Source organism: Lepidochelys kempii, chromosome 1, assembly GCF_965140265.1.
Source record: "Lepidochelys kempii isolate rLepKem1 chromosome 1, rLepKem1.hap2, whole genome shotgun sequence".
NCBI lineage: Eukaryota > Metazoa > Chordata > Testudines > Cheloniidae > Lepidochelys > Lepidochelys kempii.
The window spans coordinates 329,942,100-329,961,641 of record NC_133256.1 but is presented as its reverse complement, the minus strand read 5'-3'; the positions used below and the strand labels follow the sequence as shown (position 1 = coordinate 329,961,641).

The 19,542-nt window shown below is 40.3% G+C and overlaps 1 protein-coding gene across 7 annotated transcripts in view; it reads right to left on the bottom strand.

Annotated features, from left to right (window-relative positions):
• Positions 1-7,950: 7,950 nt before the first annotated feature.
• CD36 (CD36 molecule (CD36 blood group)) overlaps positions 7,951-19,542 on the bottom strand; it is a 72,891-nt gene continuing 61,299 nt past the window's right edge. For all 7 annotated transcript variants that reach the window (XM_073328625.1, XM_073328627.1, XM_073328626.1 and 4 more), the window contains exons 9-14: positions 17,515-17,702; positions 16,564-16,682; positions 13,968-14,041; positions 10,929-10,983; positions 9,613-9,772; positions 7,951-8,571 (exon numbers count right to left, since the gene is read on the bottom strand). In XM_073328625.1, coding sequence (XP_073184726.1) covers positions 8,549-8,571; positions 9,613-9,772; positions 10,929-10,983; positions 13,968-14,041; positions 16,564-16,682; positions 17,515-17,702 — 619 coding nt within the window. In that variant the 3' untranslated portion in view covers positions 7,951-8,548. The remainder of the gene's footprint in view (positions 8,572-9,612; positions 9,773-10,928; positions 10,984-13,967; positions 14,042-16,563; positions 16,683-17,514; positions 17,703-19,542) is intronic.

The following is a 19,542-nucleotide window of genomic DNA, read 5'->3' as shown; positions in this document are numbered from 1 at the left end:
ACACATAGATAGTGGGTAGAGTAACCAGCTTATGATTCTTGAATTTTTGCACCAACCTGTGCCAGGGATAACATGAGAGCGGTCTGTATTCAAATATTTTCTCATGTGTTCAGAAGCCAAAATGTAATTTTATAAAACACAGGTGCTTAAAAATAAATACCTTTTTATTTCTTATCAAATATATATGCTAACAGGGATACACAAGTGAATTATGCAGTTATTGCAACATAACATTCATTTGTGAGGTGATGCTGCAATATTGTTTTATGTGTTAGGTTTAATGCAAAAATCAGGGTCTTAATATTCCCGACTTCAGTGGTTCTCAACCAGGCGTACATGTACTACTGGGGGTACACAGAGGTCTTCCAGGAGGTACATCAACTCATCTAGATAGTTCCCTAGTTTTGCAACAGGATACATGAAAAGCACTAGCAAAGTCAGTAAAAACTAAAATTTCATACAGGCAATGACTTGTTTATACTGCTCTATATACGATATCAGTGTTTCTCAGCCTGGGGGTTGCAATTTATTTCAGAATTATGTGGTAAAATGAGAAAGAAAGCAATTTTTCAGTAATAGTATGTGGTGACAGTTTTGAATCTTTTATGTATTTTTGGTAAGCAAGTAGTTTTTAAGTGAGGTGAATCTTGGGGTGCACAAGACAAATCACCCTCCTGAAAGGGGTACAGTAGTCTCGAAAGGTTGAGAACCACTGCAACTTGTCCATCCTAATTAAAGGGTAGAACAAGCATTTGTAAAACCCACAATAGTCAGGTTTCAGAGTGGTAGCCCTGTTCCTCTGTATCAGCAAAAAGAAAGAGGACCACAATAGTCAGTTTGAGATATAGCATTGCCATCTAGTGGTCATTGAGGACATTACACACTAAGACAGCCACCTTATATTCAATGTAAGCTATTCAGTAATAAAATATCTACAAATATAAACAGGGTCATCAGAGTTCTTCAGAGCCTGGTTGTTTCTGAAGAGACGTAAGAGAAGAAGAAGGCCCATGTAGGGAGATGACTGTGAAAATCCTGAGAATCTCAAGACTTATTTCCCAAGCACCGAGTACTAGCTCTGGCGAGGGACCTGGTGTTAACATCAGGGAGTCCTGCCTTATCCCAGCCTCGTAACTGGACACAGAGGAAGCTGTCCAGGAACAGAGTAATCTCTGAGTGAAAAGATGCATCAGGATTCCCTTTTTCCTGCTCACAAATTTCTTGCAAACAAATTACAAATTGGATGTAAGCTTTGCAAAAGATGTATTTTCTTACTCAAAATTGTACACACGTTGCTTTAGTGACTGAGTCTGCAGATCTTTTAGAAATGTGAATAGTGGCAATCTGCACTGCATTGGCTACTTGTACAATCACGTGGTATTTATGTTTCTCCCCTTCAGCGGTGCCAGCTGGTCCTTGCTGAAGTAAAACTGAATGTATCTTTGAATAGCAGATGTGTGCACCTACTTTGTTTAGGACCTTGAAATCCTGCAGGTCTCACTCGAGTACAATTCCCGTTATATTCAATGAGAATTTTCTCTAACAATGCTGGACTGGATCCTTTGGAAGCCCAAAGAAATAAGCCTATAAAAGAGTGTGGAGGGAAGCTCTGAAACCCCTAGGCAATTGCTAACACGTTAATTCAGTTGCAATTCTATTCTGACTAGATAACTTCTAACTAATCAATGCACCACATACAAATGGTACATTTTACAGCTGAATATGTCATTTAAAGTTTCAGTCAATAATTGTGCCTTTCAGCTTACAAATTTTCTGGGTCTAGTAAAGCTTGAGCACTTGAATTGTCTACAAAAGTGAGTACCAAAGGCTTGGATATACAGCTGAATACAAATCTGCTTTTGAATTCAAATGAATCGCTAGCTGCATATAATTTTTGTGCCCTTAACGCAGCTCTACACAGTAAGGACTTTAGTCTTTGGCTGTTAAGAATAACAGCAATGAGAAGCGCATAAGTGAAAACCGACAGGAGTCTGATACTCCTTTTACCCCAGTTTTACTCTGGGGAAACTTCCTCGACTTCAATACTTTTACTCCTGATTTATACTGGTGAAAGTGGCAAGACCCTTAAGCCAACAGTGCTTTTGTGGAGGAGTTCAGCTAGTATGTGAAGGGAAAGGCACCTGGTAGTTCATTAGGGATCAGTAGAGATAGGGAAGGAGCTAAAGGTCATCCGATAAGTATATAAGTCCTAGTGGTGACTAACTATCCTATAAAGAAAGGATTTCAGTTCTAGTGCCAGTGCAATGATTGGTAACAAGTTTCAGGGTAGATTAAACAGACAAAGGTAGATCTCCAACTCTGTTTAAAGCAAAGAGCATATTGCTGGCTTCACATAAAACAGTATCCAAACAGCAGACACAATCACCTTGGCTTTATACATTCCATTTGTTGTTCTTTCTACAGACCCATGGGGAAGTGGTAGAGTGGACCCATGGGGAAGTGGTAGACCCAACATTCTTAGGTCTTCTGTTTAAAAGGGTTACTGAGCAAACCCTAGGAAAGAACAGGTTAATACGCAATGGGGTAGATTCACAATGGGTATTTAGGCATCTAACTGTTCCACTAAGAGCCTAATTCCAACACATAGGCACCACCCACTAGCCTGTAGGCACCTCAAGCCAGTAGGGGCCAGGTTCTCAAAGCAACTCACATGTTGTGATGGCAGGATACTCAAACTAGGTGTCTCCCCAACAGGGCCCGAGCCAGTAGGTGTGCTCAGAGCATGCTCATCCCACACACCAAAAAAAAGGGGAGTGGGTGTCCCCTCATAGCCAAACACCTAAAATACTCCTTCAGGATGTTGGAGACCCAAGTTTAAATCCCTGCTCTACCTTATTCAGACCAGGGAGATGAACTCAGGTCTCCTATCACTCAGATGAGTGCCCGGCCACTGGGCTATAGGGTCAGTCTGACTTTTGGTTTTGATCCAGTGACTATTTAAGCATTTCATACAAAGTGGAACCATTTCAACATTGAAACTACCCTCCTCTAGCCCACTGGTTAAGGCAATCAGCTGGGAGCCCTGAGTTCATATCCCTGCTTTGAACCAACCCCATCCTGGTGGTTGCAATTGCAACAGCACTGCAATATTGGTGCCAAAGGCCTGATCTAGCTTAGGTGCTTAACTGCAGGTGAGTATCCATGGCTGTGAATCCCAAGTGAAGCTAGGCACCTAACTGTGGATCCCAATCAGAGATAAATAGTTTAGGCCACTTCCCTCTCTAGGAATTTCCTATTGGCTAGCTTAGGCGGCTCCCTGAACAGCATGCTGGCTTCTGGGAATCCCTTTTTAGGCTCCTAACACTCCCTCTGCATTGTATAGGGAGTGTAAGTGCCTATCTCAGGGCTGGGGATTTCACTGGGTGGCAGTATGCCGAATGTTAGGCATGTAATGTTTAGCCTAAGTCCTTTGTGGATCTAGCCTGCGTGTGTATCCTGAGTTATTTTCAGCTGGCCAGCTTCAGTCTTATACTGTATGCCGTGTTGCTGTAGCTGTTTCGGGCCCAGGATATCAGAGAGAAAAAGTGGGTGAGGTAATATCTTTTATGGGACCAACTTCTGTTTCCCAGCCCTGAAGAAGAGTTCTGGATATCAAAAGCTTGCCACTCTCACCAACAGAATTTGGTCCCATAAAGGATATTACCTCACCCACCTTTCCTCCTTAAAGTTTCAGTCTTAAATATTTGTGGACAAATGTGTGTCCACTGGGTGGCGCATAGTTCAAAGCTTTCCACTCCTTTCTCAATTGAGTAGTGATCAAGATGGCTACAATCTTATAGCAGCTTGATGACTTTTTCTTTGTAGGTCTAGGGGAAAACTACACCCCAGTTATATCCAGGGCTACTGAGAATTCTCTGCAGAAGTAGCAGAGAAATCTGGTGCTCATTTAGATTACATGAGAGAAGAGAGGGGAGAACAAACATTATACGTAATCAGAAATATGGCTTGAATTAGGTTAAATGGGTAAGTTGTTTACGTGTCTCTTGGTTACTCCATCAAAGCAATACAAAAATACATGGACTATTATTTATTGTTTATTAAATGCTGACAGTATTCTCAGCCATGTATAAAGTACAGGTCCTCTCCCCACTACAGTCTAAATGGCCAGATAAAATTATTCAAATCGCCCTGGGTGTCTAAGAGCTTGCAGTTGGTTTTTAGTGGGGTGTAACAGCACATCTAATTTAGGTGAACTGACATTGGTAAGGCTGTTGGGAAAAGCTTTAAGGAAATATTTGAAAGAATAAATGCAGTTTGAAATCATGAGCTAGACTGTGACTCTGATGACACACCTGTGCTGGGAATAAGAATCTCTGGGTCACCCAGACCAGGAGTAATTAAGGTGTTAGAGCAGGTGAGCAAGAAACACAGTGGAATGGGTGAATCTAAGGCTCTGCTCTCCAATACAGCCACTCTATGCAGTTGACCCAGAAGTGGGATGTTGTAATTTGTTACTGGTATAGGCTAGCTACAAATTATTACTCCTCCCAGTCCAGAGGGAAGCAAGAAGGGGTGTCTTTGAGGCACAATGGCTCCTGAGGCTGCTTCTGAGGGGATGCATCTTACACTCCTCCCTTGCTCGGGAGTGTACTTAAAGGCACAATCTAGCCCTTATAATCATGTATATTATAGAAACTGAATGGAACCAGTATTATGATATGGTAAGTATTGTAGACATGTGAGAGTGAAATGCACTTCTAAAACACTGTGACGTGTACAGACTAGGTAATTCCATCCATCTTGAAATGAGCCTCAACCTTATCTCCTTTCTGTATTAATTTATAACTCCAGGCATGAATTTCAGAAAGAGGGTGTTCATTACATGGTGAGCTTAATTTTCCACTTGTAAGGGTTGGAAACACTGGTCATAAATGCATATTCAGTATGTGGCTTAACAAGGAGAAATGGAGAACTTATCGGTAACTCAAATACAAACATATATAATTAACTTATGAACATTGTTTTCAGTACATTAATTTAGAATCTCTGTAAACAGTGCCCTGACCAAAATAACTGCTAATCATACTCCAAGTGCAGGCTAGATGGTGAATATCGCCTAACAGCTCAATCTTGCATTGAGACCAATGGGATTAAAGCAATTTATGTCTATGTATGACTGGGCCCTAAGATTTTAAAACCATGGGATGGCATTCTGGACCACAGCTGCAACAGACACTAAGCTTGGAAAATTTGACTTGCTGGCAATAGACATCAAGCCAACTTTTTAGGGTGAAATCCTTACCCTATTGAAGTCAACAGGAGTTTTGCCAATGACTTCAAAGGGGCTGGAATTTCACCCTTAGACTATGGCACAAAAAGACTAGTTGTTGTGTGGGTCTTGGGGTCAGAGCATGAGCTATGGTAGAGCTGAGCTTAGTTCAGCTCAAGAGAAGGGGTAAAAGTATCTTACTGGCTTCCAGCAACTTTTATGGCCCCATGATCCTGTCCTGGTGCTTGGCCAGTCTCTACTGTAAATTAGAGCAGTTTAGGACTGTTGTAAGTTACATCCAACTGTCCAAAGGGCCAGTCTGTCACAATGAATAACCCAAAGAAATTAGTGTAGCATTCAAAGAGCGGGGAAAGGAAGTATGATAATGGAGTCCCTGGACCTCAGCAATCCTTTGCTGCCAGAACAGCTTCTTAGGGTTGTTAGCAACTAGTGCAAGTTAACTTTGTGCCTAGGTCCCGACCAATACACAGACTGCTCCAGGATCAGGAGATATGAAAGTAGTTTAAAGGCACCTTTTTCCCTGCTTCCTGATCCTGAGCTTCTGGAAACATTCCCTGGCAATAGCTCAAGATCTGGCAGGGCAGCCTCTTTCCGATAATTTTGCAGACTTAAATGAGTACACAAGGTACAAAGCAGTGGAGAACAGACTCAGCTTAAACAGCTTATGGGAGACACATGGGTTGCAATTTGCTTACAAAACCTATTGAGGAAGAACTTACACAAAGCAATATGTTACCAGAAATCAAGATCAGGATGCAAATGTTTATCAAAGAGGTACAGAGCCAAATTGTTCAAAGAATCATTGGGACACAGCCTCCTTTGCTGTAAAGCAATTTGCCTCTCTTGACTTCAATGGACATACATCAGTTTACACCATCTGAGGATCTGGCCCACCATTAGAAGTTAATAATTCTACCAGCTCTAATTCCTTGTGGTTATGTTTATTGTAGTTACCAATGCACACTGTGTGCTTTTCTCAGTATTTCATTAGTGGGCTTGCTTTTACCTAGCCACATGGCTCTGACTCCAGGATACTGACAAAAAAAATCTCCAAGTGTTTGATATATTATATATCAATATTAACATACGCTAACCTCAAAGGAAAGAATAGTATTGTATGTATACAGCTCTTACTGCACTTTGGGCAAATGCTGAAGTAAAGTTAGAATTGACAGCTTATTGCACATCTGTTAAAAAGGGTCATGGTACAAAGGGTCAGATTGTACCATTCAATGTACCTGGTCAGTTCTTGCTGACTTCAGGGAGCTAAATGTTTTAATCCAAGCACAATATTCTGTAAACATACAATAGCATTTCAATCAATTTCTTTCCCTTCCCACCACCAGCTGTGGGCAATGTTTCAGCATGCCAGACCCGGGTGTTAAACATTTTAGGCTCTATTTCTGTGAATATGACCTCAGTATTTATTTTTCCTTTGCAAGTCACCTTCGAGGACAAATCAAGCAAGTCCTGAGAAGTGCAGAGCACTCACGCAGCTCTCATTGAATTCAGTGAGGGAATGAGAGTTGCAAGTGCTCAGTGCCTCTCAAGATTTGACCTGTTGACATCACAGTGAGTTGTAGGGAGCTCAGCAGACACCTGATCCACATCCACTGAAGTCAATCCAAGTGGCTACAGGATGAGTACCCAGGTTGAATTTTCCTGTTAAACTGCTGTTTGTGCATGTACAGCTGTAACACGTAGCCTGAAAGGGAATGGGCTTGTGGACACCTCCTTCCTTCGCGTTCTTCTACATCTGCAGAGTGGGACTGCCTGATACTCTACCAAAGCCATGGGTCATGGTGATGTTAGCGGGTCTGCCAGTCTTCTCTAGAATCTGCTCCTGCCTGTGGAGGAGATGAAGCAGCCCTGGAATCTGCTGCTTGTTTTGGGGAAATTTGAGAAGAAGCAAGAGTCCCTTTGTCCCCTAAGTGTTAAGTAGTGGCGGAGGACACTTGACAAAAGGGACTGAGAGAAGTAGAATTTATTTCGCAGGGGGAAATGCTATCGGTAGGGCCCTACCAAATTTTGGTCAATTTCCTGACCATAGGGTTTTAAACATAATAAATGTCATGATTTCAGATATTTAAATCTGAAATTTCACCATGTTGAAACGGTAGGGGTCCTGAAACAAAACGGAGGTCCAGGGGGGTCACAAGATTATTGTAGGAGGGTCGTGGTATCGCCACCCTTACTTCTGCGCTGCGGCTGGCGGCGGCACTGCCTTCAGAGTTGAGTGCCCAGCTAGCAGCCACCGCTCTCTGGTCACCCAGCTCTGAAGGCAGCGCAGAAGTAAGGGTGGCAATACTCCCTACAATGACCTTGCGACCGCCCTCCCCACCCCCAACTCCCTTTTGGCTTGGGACCTCCAGTATGAGAAACGCTGGTCTCCCCCGTGAAATCTGGTCTTTTGTGTATTTTTACCCTATACAGATTTCCTGGGGGAGATCAGATTTCACGGTCCGTGATGCATTTTTCACCGCCGTGAATTTGGTAGGGTCCTAGGTATTGGCCAAGGAAGTGGCAGAAAGAAAAGCAGCAGTTCCAGTGAAAAGAGTGGAGGCGAGCACAGCAGACCAAGGACAGGGATGGGGCTGCTGCACAAATGTTTTGAAAGGAAGCCGTCTGTCGGTATGGATCAGCCACTGTTAGCATTCATGCATGTATTTTGTTGATGTCTGTACATGCATAGTTTAAAATAAAGCTTTTCAGAAACCCTTTATTGACATTCAGATACTATGGTTAACCACGTTACATAATAAACTTTATAGTCATTAAAATTCATATCTCTGAAGAGAGGAGAGCAGTTCTACTGCAGCAACTTCCACTGCTTGAAGGAATGGGAAAAAGAATAACTTCTAGGGCACTGCATGAGCTTGATGAGGTCACCATCCCACATACTTAGAACTAGAACATCAGCAACTGGCTTTTACTCCTATTCTCACAGTCTCAAGAGAAGCGAACTAGCAAGTTGTATAAATGGCAGAAAGTGGATTGGATTCCAAACTGGATTTCAGTTTTCACCTGCTAATATGCTATTTGTAATAGAGGTTTGTACCATGATAAGTGGTTTCAGAATATGATATTGTTGTGGCCTCTTCAATGAAGTTGTAAAAATGGGCTTTTTGAAACATCAGGTGTTGCTGGTTGAGAAGCTGGATTCTGTACATTCTTCACAGAAAGGAAAGACACGTTCATTCCATAGTGTGTTTATGTGTATAAATGATAACATAAGACCAGATCGTTTTGCCACTGAATTTTACAAACTCCTTGTGTGAAATTTGAAGTAATTATCACCTACAAGTAAACTTCTTTGTTACCTGTAATGGAAAAAGTCAAAAGTTAATGAATCATGTGGCCTACAAAATGGCTATCCCATTTGACCTGAGAGAAAGGTATATTGTGGGAACTGAAAACCTCCTGTTTTATATTATGGGATCCACTGTTCTATACTATGATATGATATTTGTACTCTGATATTATTGATAGACGTTGATGTTATATACTCCCTCGTTTCCTTCAAATCACCCAAAAAATCCCCATCTAAACTCTTATATCAAATCCACTGCCATTATTTGGATTACTCTGCTGTACCTCTTTGTGCATTATAGGACCATGTCCAGTCCTATTCTCCATGGCTACATAGGGCCAAGACCCAGAGAAACTGGTGTGGTTCTGATGTAGAATGGTGATCAGGGAGAATTGGGAACCCTATGGAAGAGATCCATGGATCCTGATCACTCTGCTTAGAGTGGGGGCCTGCACTGCAGTGCGCTGGAGGTTTAGGGATTCCAGCAGGGACTTGTTGCTAGGAGATCATGTGGATCTGCAACTGTGTGGCTTCACCTGACATTCTACCAGATAGATGGACAGTGGAGCAGCCAGGGAGGCCATTCTGATCTGTGGAATAGCTCTGGACAACACATACGGTTTTTTTCAGGTCACAGAAGCCCCACTGACTCATTGAAAACAAGACATCACTCTTGGAGTCACCCAATTCCCAAAGTTTTATCTTGCATGAATTTCAATCTGTCAATAGCACCTTGGTTGAATAGGGCTAGGAGCAGAATTTGTAAATGTCAACTGAAAAATGCTGGACCTTTACAAAAGGAAAGACCAGAAGTGAAACTAAAAGGATAAGTGTTGAGGTTGATTGGAATTTAGAATAATTCTTGGGGCTGTAACCGTAGGGTTGCCAATCATCTAGGGTTGTCCTGGAGTCTCCAGGCAGGGATTAAAGATGAACCTTTCATTAAAGATTATGCCATGTGATGAAACCTCCATCCAACCCTCGGCTGAAGTCATTACTCTAGTGAAGCTCCCATGGAGGGCTGCACAAGTTGCACCAGAAATCTACTTACTTAATTTATTCGATCGGCATATGAAATATGAGACTGTGAACGCTAGGAACATCACACAACCGACTATGATCAGCACCACCTGCAGCAAGTTCAGCAGTTTGACTGGAGAGATCACTTTTGATCTGAACATTGCTGCTTTCTCATCATCAATAGTCGCCGTCTGAAACAGTGCAAGAGCATTAACAGCTGAAGTATGCAAGTCCTTTCTCATGGAACATATGCACATTATAGACAGTGTGATTGCACATAATGTTATCATATACATGGATTTAAGGGCTAGATCCACAAAGGGACTTGGGCCTTGCAATGTTCAGCATTGCAGTGCCGAACTGTTGCCCTGCCACCCAGTGGAATCCACAGCCCTGAGTTAGGTGCCCAGGCTCCCTACACAGTGCCTATGGAGGGATATGCATATAAGCATGGGATCTGCAAAAGTCAGCTTGAGGAGCAGGAAGGAAATAGGAAATAGCCAATAGGAAATACCGAGGAGTGGGTCTTAAGCTCCTCCCCCTAAGGGTCTTAGGCACCTAAGTCTAGACGAGAGGGCTAAGTCTAGGAGCCTGTCACTAACTGGGATTCTCAGCTGTGTACCCTCTCCTGGAGAAAAGTGCATAAGCCTAACTTCTGACTTGCAAACAAGTTTTAGCCCAGGGATTAGAGCACTCATCAAGGATGTGGGAGACTTGGGTTCAAGTCTTCTGTCTGCCTGATGTGGAGAAAGTGTTGGTGTTGGTCCTTCTTTGAGCAGGGGATTGTACTAGATGACCTCCTGAGGTCTCTTCCAACCCTAATATTCTATGATTCTAAGGGATTTGGGGAGAAGGGTATCCCCATCTCAGGAGAGTGCCTTAACCACAACCTCCATCACCTCCTCCAGCTCTTTTGTGTAGCTGGAGGCTTGCGCTCAAAATGCCTGCTGGATCGGGCCCCACTAGCGAGACAGGTTGGTTAGCATCTACTTTGATGAACCTGCTGAGGCTCAGGTATGAGATAAGAACCTGAGGCCCTAGACTGAGGTAGCTGTGTTCATGCTCACTGGAAGAAACATAGGCAGCTAGGGAGTTTAGGTGCTTACAGTGTTAGGCAGCAGCTGAGAGGGGGTTTTGAGGATGTCAGTGACCCCTCTTGTTGGATTTAGGCACCTAAAGTGGAAGTTAGGTGTCTAACTGCTTTTGTGGCTCTAGCTGTAGATGCCTATTTTCAGGCAAACAAGACTGAAAACTTTGGCTCCAGACTATTTTTTGGTAAATCTCCTAGATTATTTCTAATAAAGCTGAAATAATTAGAATGTTTTAATAGACAGAAAACATACTAACCTCATTCAGCCAAAGAATAGGAAAGATATAGGATCTTGTAAGTTTTGATAAAGCACTGCAACAAATATTGAAATAAAAAATTGAAACAGCCACAACACATTATCTGCACATTGCAGTTTCACATTTTCCATCTAGCAATTTCTCATAACCCTATACTCTACCACTTTGATGAAACTGACAGGCAGTACACTTTATATGTGTTCAGGTGGCAAACCTCCAGTAAATTCAAACTACAGCATTCCTCTGTAAAAAGTATATAGGTAACTACAGCCATTGGCACCAACTTTTACTTTTCCACCGGGGGTGCTCCACCCCCACTCTGCCCCGAGGCCTGCCCCCACTCCAACTCTTCCCCTAGACTCTTCCTTTGCTCCACTCACCTCTGCCCCACTCCTCCCCCTCCCTGAGGCCCCACCCATCTGCTGCTTGCTGGTCTCTGCCCTCCCCCAATCCTCTCTCCAAGCCGCTAAACATCTGCGGCTGGTGGATGCTGAGCTCCCACTAGTTTTTTTTCGTGGGTGCTCCAGTCCCGGAGCACCCACGGAGTGGGCACCTATGACTACAGCCATTATGCACACCATCCTCCGTTTAGTACTCTGGGTATGAGAAAGTAACTAGATTGATAATGTCTGTATGATCATCTATATGGTTATAACATAATTGTTTCTCTCCTACCTTGCCCTTCCCAAATCTGTTTTTCAATTCTGTCTATTGTCTTTCATCATATAGTTAGATTACAATCTCTTGTGGGGTGGAAGGTGGCTCTTTGACTGTATTCTAAATGAAATGCACGTACAGTACCTAGATTGCAATAAGGTTTTGATCCCTGATTGAGGCCTGTGGCTGCCACCACATATAAATAATAATTATGATAATGTACATGTGTACATACAGTGGATAGATTTAAAAGGTATCTTCCATTTAAAAAGACTTTACTAGCTGGAAGAATATACTTTATACTTAAAATAGGGACCATGAATGGAACTAGTAGTCTCTTTCAAAATATTAAGTACGTGTGTGTGTATTTATTAGCACTGATTGGGAACTTTTCAACAAATCATTTTTGTCAAAAAATACATATTTGTTGAAAGTGAAACTATTTGTCAAACAGTGACAAGTTCAACAAAACAGCTGACTCAAAAAAATTGGTAAAAAAAGTACTGAGATTTTCAAAACATCCTATTTTGACAATATGGAACCAGAAAGTTTCCATTTTGGGATTTCAAATAATTTCTTAATTTTACTAAATTTAAAATAAAGGTAAAGAAAAAGGAAAAAAGGTTGGCACTGAAATGAAATTTTTCAAAATTATTGAAGCAAACCATTTTGGATAATCCTAATGAAAAATGTTTTGGATTTTTGTTTTTCAAAAATGTTTGAGATTTCAGTTTTTCATCATATTTCAAGATAAGAAAACATTTTGAAGCTTCAAACATTTTTGTCTGATGGAAAATCCATTTCTCACCTAGCCCAAACATTTGTATATATGCATGCACAATAATGGGATCATTCCAAGACTAGTGCATGCGTATATATTTTTTCCATACAGTTTTCAGTCATAATGACTTTTGTTTTAAATTAAGTTAAATAAAACAATGAAGAACAAGTAAAGACGCTCTTTGAGAAAGCACACTGTGTGTCTCCTGTGTAATGTGGTGCATCAACAGTCTCACAGTATGGTATCCGTTATCTTTTTCATTGGCACTAGTTTTGGAATGATTATATTATTCACAATCTGAATACACTATATAATTCTGCTTTTGCTTCTCATCTCATTTATTGTTTATAGATTCATAAAATGACTCTAAGTCCTGATACAATGCCCACTGTAGAGTCTTTCCATTGACCTCAGTGGGCATTGGATCAGGCCCCCAGTGCCTGCCAGACATTCCCAAGAAATCTGAAATTTGACTTCTATGTGCAAATGTTAGAGTTGAAGGACATTTTTTAAAAAAATGTAAATATCAGCAATTTTTTTCAATCAAAAATGGAACATTTCATGACATTCACAAATATTTGGCCTTTTTATGAGCTACAGAGCAGGTTGAAATTTTTGGCATTTTGAAATTTCACAAATTGGAAAATATTTAAGATTTTATTTACAAAATTTCACACCTTTTATATTTACATTTATTTCTGATTGCAATGGACTTACAAGCTTGTTAGAAAGTGTTCTAATATTTTATTTCAAAAAGCTCCCTTTTGGGTGATAGAAAATACTGAAATGTAGGAAAAGAATTAGGGACTTGATCTTGCAAGTTGCAGAGCACTCTGGCCTTAATCCAGCAAAACACTTAAGCATGTGATTCATTTTAAGTACCTGAGTAACCTCACTGAAATCAATAGGACTATTCACATGCTGAAAATTTTGCACATACATGTTTAAGTGCATTTGTAGGATCAGGGCCAAAGTATGTATCATCCTGAAGGGCAGGCCCCTAAGTCTCCAGTAACATAATTAAATGATAATTATAAAAGTAAATCGTATTCACTTTGGGCTTGATCAATTATTAAGTTCAGAGCCCACGAGGGAGGGGAAATCACCAAGTGAATCTTCTTCTGAAGTCTCGGGGAACACTGAGATTAAGTATTAACTGCTGTTTTCATTAATAGTAATATTGTGGGCGCAGGTCCTCAACTATTCCTTGTCTCCCCTTACCTCCACCAATTTCCAAGGGACGTTCTAACACTCAGGGATCACTAGAGTATAAGGATACCCTCATCATGTATCCTGTGCCAATTGCTGAGATGTGAGCTGTATAGGAACTATTTCGTTCCTTTACTCTACCCAAGGATTTCCCCAATGCTGGGGCTCTTCAATGAGTTGGTTTAGGAGTATAAACACATAGATGTCATACTGCAGAACTGAGACACACTGTCATAATACTGTCATTATGAAATGTATATTTAATATTTAGGTTATATTTATTGAAACCCTACTAAGCATTTTTGTAGAGCCAGTCACCCTAATTGCAAAAGGGCTAACAAACAAAATATTGTACCTATGTTTTAGAAACAAAAGATAGAGAAAACACTTACTCGATTTTTGGTGCTGGCGTCACCAGTAAATTTATTTGCAGCTTTTTGGCAAATCGTAATGTAAACCCAGTGGTCTAAAGCCAGAAAGGTAGAAAAGGAGAAAACACAAAATAAAACAAAATAAATAAAACAACCACAATGAACTGAATGCTCATGATAGTGGCCACTACAAGCTTAAGTCTGGAATAGGCACATCAGAGAAATTTGAATTAACACTGTTCATGAACTTGTTTACCATTGGGATTACCTCAAGGGGTCAAAGGGTCATTTCATTCTTCATGCCCATTCTGTTCTTGTGTCTTTATTGAGACAACTAGCAAGGTTGCAAATTTAATAGTAGAGCCATTTTCCATCCGAAAATGCTGATTTGATTAATTCAAAATACTTTGCAGGAATATATCAATTTTATCAAAATTTTTGCCAGGAAATAATTGAAATGTTTTGTTTCAATAAAGACAAAATGTTTCATTCTGATAAGGTGAAAACTAGGGCTGGCCAGAAAACAAGAATTCCATTTCATGAAAACTGAGGTTTTGAAATTTCTCTCAGTCTTCATCAAAATGAAAATGAGACCACTCAAATTTTGTAGCCAAAACCAAAAACCAACCAAACAAAACAAAAAAGAGAGAGAAGCTCTTTGCGCCCAGGATAGTCCCTAGACCTGTGGCCAGGGCACTCACCCACGTTCAAGTCCCTACCTTCTCGGATTTGTATCAAGGACTTGAAACTGCATCTCCCACATCCTAGGGGAGTAAACTGACTACCATGCTATTGACTACTCTGGTCTCACATTCACTCCCCAGAAATCCCATCCTGAACCTGAGAAATGGATACATTGCCATGGAAAGTTTCAGTCCCAATCAAAAAAACATTTTGTCAGAAAATTCCCAACTAGCTCTAGTCTAAATATTTCATTTAGCCTTCAGCATTTTAATGTTTGTTATATTACATTATGTTATAATGTAAAAGCTCAAAACCAAATATTTCTAGATATTTTGTTTTGTGAAAAATTCCAGGATTTCAACTTTCCATCCCGATTCAGGTCAAAACAAATTTTGAAGTCTCAGATTTTCCATGGGGTGGAATTTCCATTTTTTGACCACCTCTAATTAATACCAATTGCAGAGATTGTTTTTGTGAACATCTGTACCTTACGAAGATGCATGAGACTCACAATTACTTTCTCAGACACAGGTTAATCTTAAACTTCATCTTAAAGGTTAAACATTTTGATATTATCTGTTCAGTTTCCCCCCACTTTAACTTGTTTTTTGAATGATTCAGCCAGGCTCCAATCCAGTATAAAAAGTGTTGAATTTGAAAAATTTGAATAGCTGGATTTAAATAATTCAATGGGACTGCTCACATGCTTAAAGTTAAGCACATGCTTTGGGGGACTAGGACCCAAGTGGAGGAAAAATTGAAGCTGATTAAAATCAGATGTTCAACAACAATGTTTATTTAGAGATTTATCACAGCTGCACAGTGTGACAATCAAATGTACTATGGAATCAGATATACGGGAGGCTTCATTGTTACAGTCATTCACTTGGAAGGCAGAACAGGCTGTACTGCAGTTACTTGGTCAACTTAATTAAACTGTGAGTATAATTTAGATGAGATTTACTACTTAATGAAACCAACAAAATCAAAACATGTTTAAAACACAACAAAAATAGATGAGCTCTGTAAGGGATAACTTAGAGTGGAATATAAAAACTTTGGCTCAAACACAATCTTGTTTCGTGCAAAGTAGAGTAATCTCATTGACTCCAATGGAGTTACACTGATTTACATCAGCTGAAATGTGGCCCCAATAGGTTTTTCACCCACCATGGATGAAATTTTTAAATGTACGGCATACAACTATAAGACCACATGGATGCCACTTTCATCATTGTACATTCTACGTACATCGAACAGCGATCACAGAACAAGACAATGATCATATTTGACACCATAATTCATAGCAAAGATTGTGGTCACCAAACTGTCATACTATGTGGTGTTACATATGGCATATGTTTGCCTAAAAAAGGTCATCTGATCCTATGCTGCTCTACATATCTGTTTATGATGTACAATTGAGTTGGTTTCATGTAGATTGGGAAGTTGAACAGTATTGTGAAGAAATGTTTGTATTTTGTGCTGGAAGAAAGACAGTTTGGCAATTTAGAATGGCAAGTAGCAAGTGTTTAAAAACCATGATCTGTGTAACTTTAATTTATTCTGAGAGCATCTTCAAGTATCCCTTTTTCAGTGAGAGTGTGCAAAAACAGACTCTTTGAACCAACTCTCTCTGAATGTTGATGATCCATAGAAAATGGACTCTTTGTAAACACCGAAACCTGACTGAGATTTTGCTAAACCAAACTGACCCCAATCTGTCAGCTATAGAGATGAGGCAAAATTAACACTTTTATGTGAGTTGCGAAACTTTGGAGGTCAGAATAAGATTTGATGGGGTTCTGCAGAACCCAAACACCGAGATATGGGCTCCTCTGATCATATCTGAAATGAATCAGTATTATAACTACACTGCAAAGCAATACTGTGCATGGTTATCAAGAAACAAATACTATAAATGTTGGCTTACAGGCTCTATATCTAAAAAGGTCTCGTGTTCATCCTTATTTGCACTCAATCCTTCAATATTCTCGGACACATCTTCACTTGCATACAGAAAATGGGGAAGTGAAATATACACAGGTTTTCCTATTACAAAAAGACAAGCAAAATGGGAAAGTCAAGTCTTAGTCCGGTTTCTCTTATTGAAGTACCTCACCTGAGGACATTTTATTTATTTATATATAAATAAATAACTATGATATGCACACAAATATACACATTCATTGTGAAGATTTACTAAACCTAAAGCAGAGATTCTGTAGTGTCTACCATCCTATTGGTATGTAGATAATTTGCAAGAGTAAAATTAATTGCTAATACAATTACAACATATAGGCCAAATTCCCAGCTGTAAATTTACTCCAGTGGAACTACATTGAGTTAAAACAGTTGCTGCTATCATCCTATATATGCACATACAGTTATCACACCAGGTATAGGAGATCTCATGAACACAGGAACTATGAGTGTCCAAAGCTCTTATGCAGTGGATGAAGCTCCTTTTATGCTTCCCCCCACAGAGAAAAGGGATAATTTAGCCCTGAATGTGTAAATGATATTGAAACTTCCATCTCTCTCGCTCTTCCTTATGCATCTCTCACATTTTTATTTCGTGCATGTGTACCATCTCCAAAGCTAGATATATAGCCCCATCACCACAGTCTCTGAGCAGCTCTGAAGCATTCGTAAATTTATCTTTACAACATCTCATGAAGGTAAAGAAGTATTCAAATCCCTGTTTAAGGAATCGATGTTTCAGAGAGATTAAGTTATTTGCCCAGGATCACACAGGAAATCTGTGGCAGAGTCAGGAATTGAATCCAAGTCTCTTGAATCACAGTCTTGTACCTTAACCACAAAACCATCTTTCCCCCAGGCCAGATGGCTTGTTTGGATGAGTGACATTTTACTACTCTACCTTCTTTGCAGGCGCTAATATCCAAGACACCAGATGTTGTGCAATTCTTTGAATGAACCTCTTCTGTGCAGAAGCATTTATTTTCTGGAGTTTCTAATGGAGATGCAAATGCTGCACGAGGAACTGTAAAACGATACAGGGGGATTTCCTTCACAATCCGCTCACTGTCAAATATGCCATAGATAGATCTGAATATAAAAGAGAAATGTTTCATTTGTCTCTAGTTTATATTGTATTTACAGGTGTTTTGGTTGCTAATACGCATTCATGTCTGATGCATTATAAAGACGCCCTACCTTTCTCGTTTTTTAAATGATAAAGTGCTCTTGGCAGCTGCTCGGATGATTCCAGGCTCCGTTAGCCCTGGATTAGCAGTTTGTGGAACTGCCCAGACTATGAACAAGAGTGCATGACATTTCCAAAAAAGAGACACAGGCAGTGGTGACTTTATAAATCTCAAGAAAAACTTCCTAACTGTAAGAACAATGGAACAAATTGCTGAGGGAAGTCATGGAACCTCCTTCACCGGAGGTTTTCAAAAAGAGGCTGGATAGCCAGCTATCTTGGATGGTTTTGATACAACTCTCTAGGCAGGATATTAGACTAGATGACCTTTGCAGTCTCTTCTAGCCCCATGGTTCTATGATTCTATTCTATACAATACAGAAACACAGACAACAATATACAGTTAAGAGTAAATGTAGAAACAACTCCTCCCCAGGCAAAGATCTACAGTGCCTGTGGTGTTGGGATGTTTTAAGTCTTTCAGAGTGGTTTCTGCCTGGCTATATACTAGAAAAGTTTTAATGTTATTACTATGTCAGAGGTGTGATTTTTTTTAATGATTTAGTGATACCAGTATGAGCCCTAGTGTGGACGTAGATCTACCAGTATAAAGGTGTCTTATACTTGTAGAACTTATTTCACTTGACAAACTGGAATAAGATATACTGGTATAAACCCTTTTATACTGATATAGCTACATCCATGCTTGGGGTGGGGGAAGGTGTTACTGGTGTAGTTAAAGCGGCAAAACATTCTAGTGTAGACAAGCCGTTAGAAGAAAGCAGTGTTTTGAGCGTTGCCATGTCCTATATTATGTCAAGCATTGCCTTCCCTGACTGCTAAGACTAGGTCAGAATTTAGGGAGACCCTGTGTGGTACTACTAGAAAGAAACGACTATGATTACTTGATCTGAGAACTAAAGAACCAGACAAGGTCTGTCTGCATCCAACTGCCTGAATGAAGAAACAGTTTTTCTCTTCTTCACCAGGTACGTGAAAAGTCCTTTGCTGTGATTGGCATATTTCAGTTTTGGGGTTCAGGCTGCTCCACGATAAGAATTTGATTTATAAACCTTGATCCTTTTTAATGCAACTTTTAAAATAAATGATGCATTTTAAAGACGAAAAAGCTCATTCCCGGCACTGAAAATCAAAGTTGAGCCTGCAAATGTATCTCCTGGAAGAATTACACTTCAGTTCCCTTGAAATCTATTGAGCAGTATTTGTAACTATCCCACTGGAGTATTCAGGGACATTGTATGGCAACAGCAGAAAAGACAGACTGAAAAGAAAAACTGCAAGGAGATTTTTTAAATTTTTATTATGTATTTATTTATTTTGGGTAAAACGTATCATATTCTGAGAGAAAGCAGTTTGGTGTATTTAGCTATGAAGGGTGAAATACACACCTGTACAGATGGCCTATGCATCTGTTAAGCTCCACATAAGCCCTCAGAATAATGCTTAAATACCTCGTGCTAGCCCAACCTGTGGCAGTGAGTCTCAGAGTTGGGTCTGTAGACGGGCTCACAGGACTCATGCTATGGCACCAAAAATATCTGTGTAGACCTTTTGAGCTGACGCTTGGGCTCTGACACTGAGGGTGGTAGGTTTCTGAGCCTGAGCTCCAGCCTGAGCCTAAGTGTCTACACTGCTATTTTTAGCACTGTAGCGCAAGCCCAAGTCTGTAGACCCGGGCTCTGCGACTCACTGTCATGGCTGCTGCTTGTCATGTAAATGCAC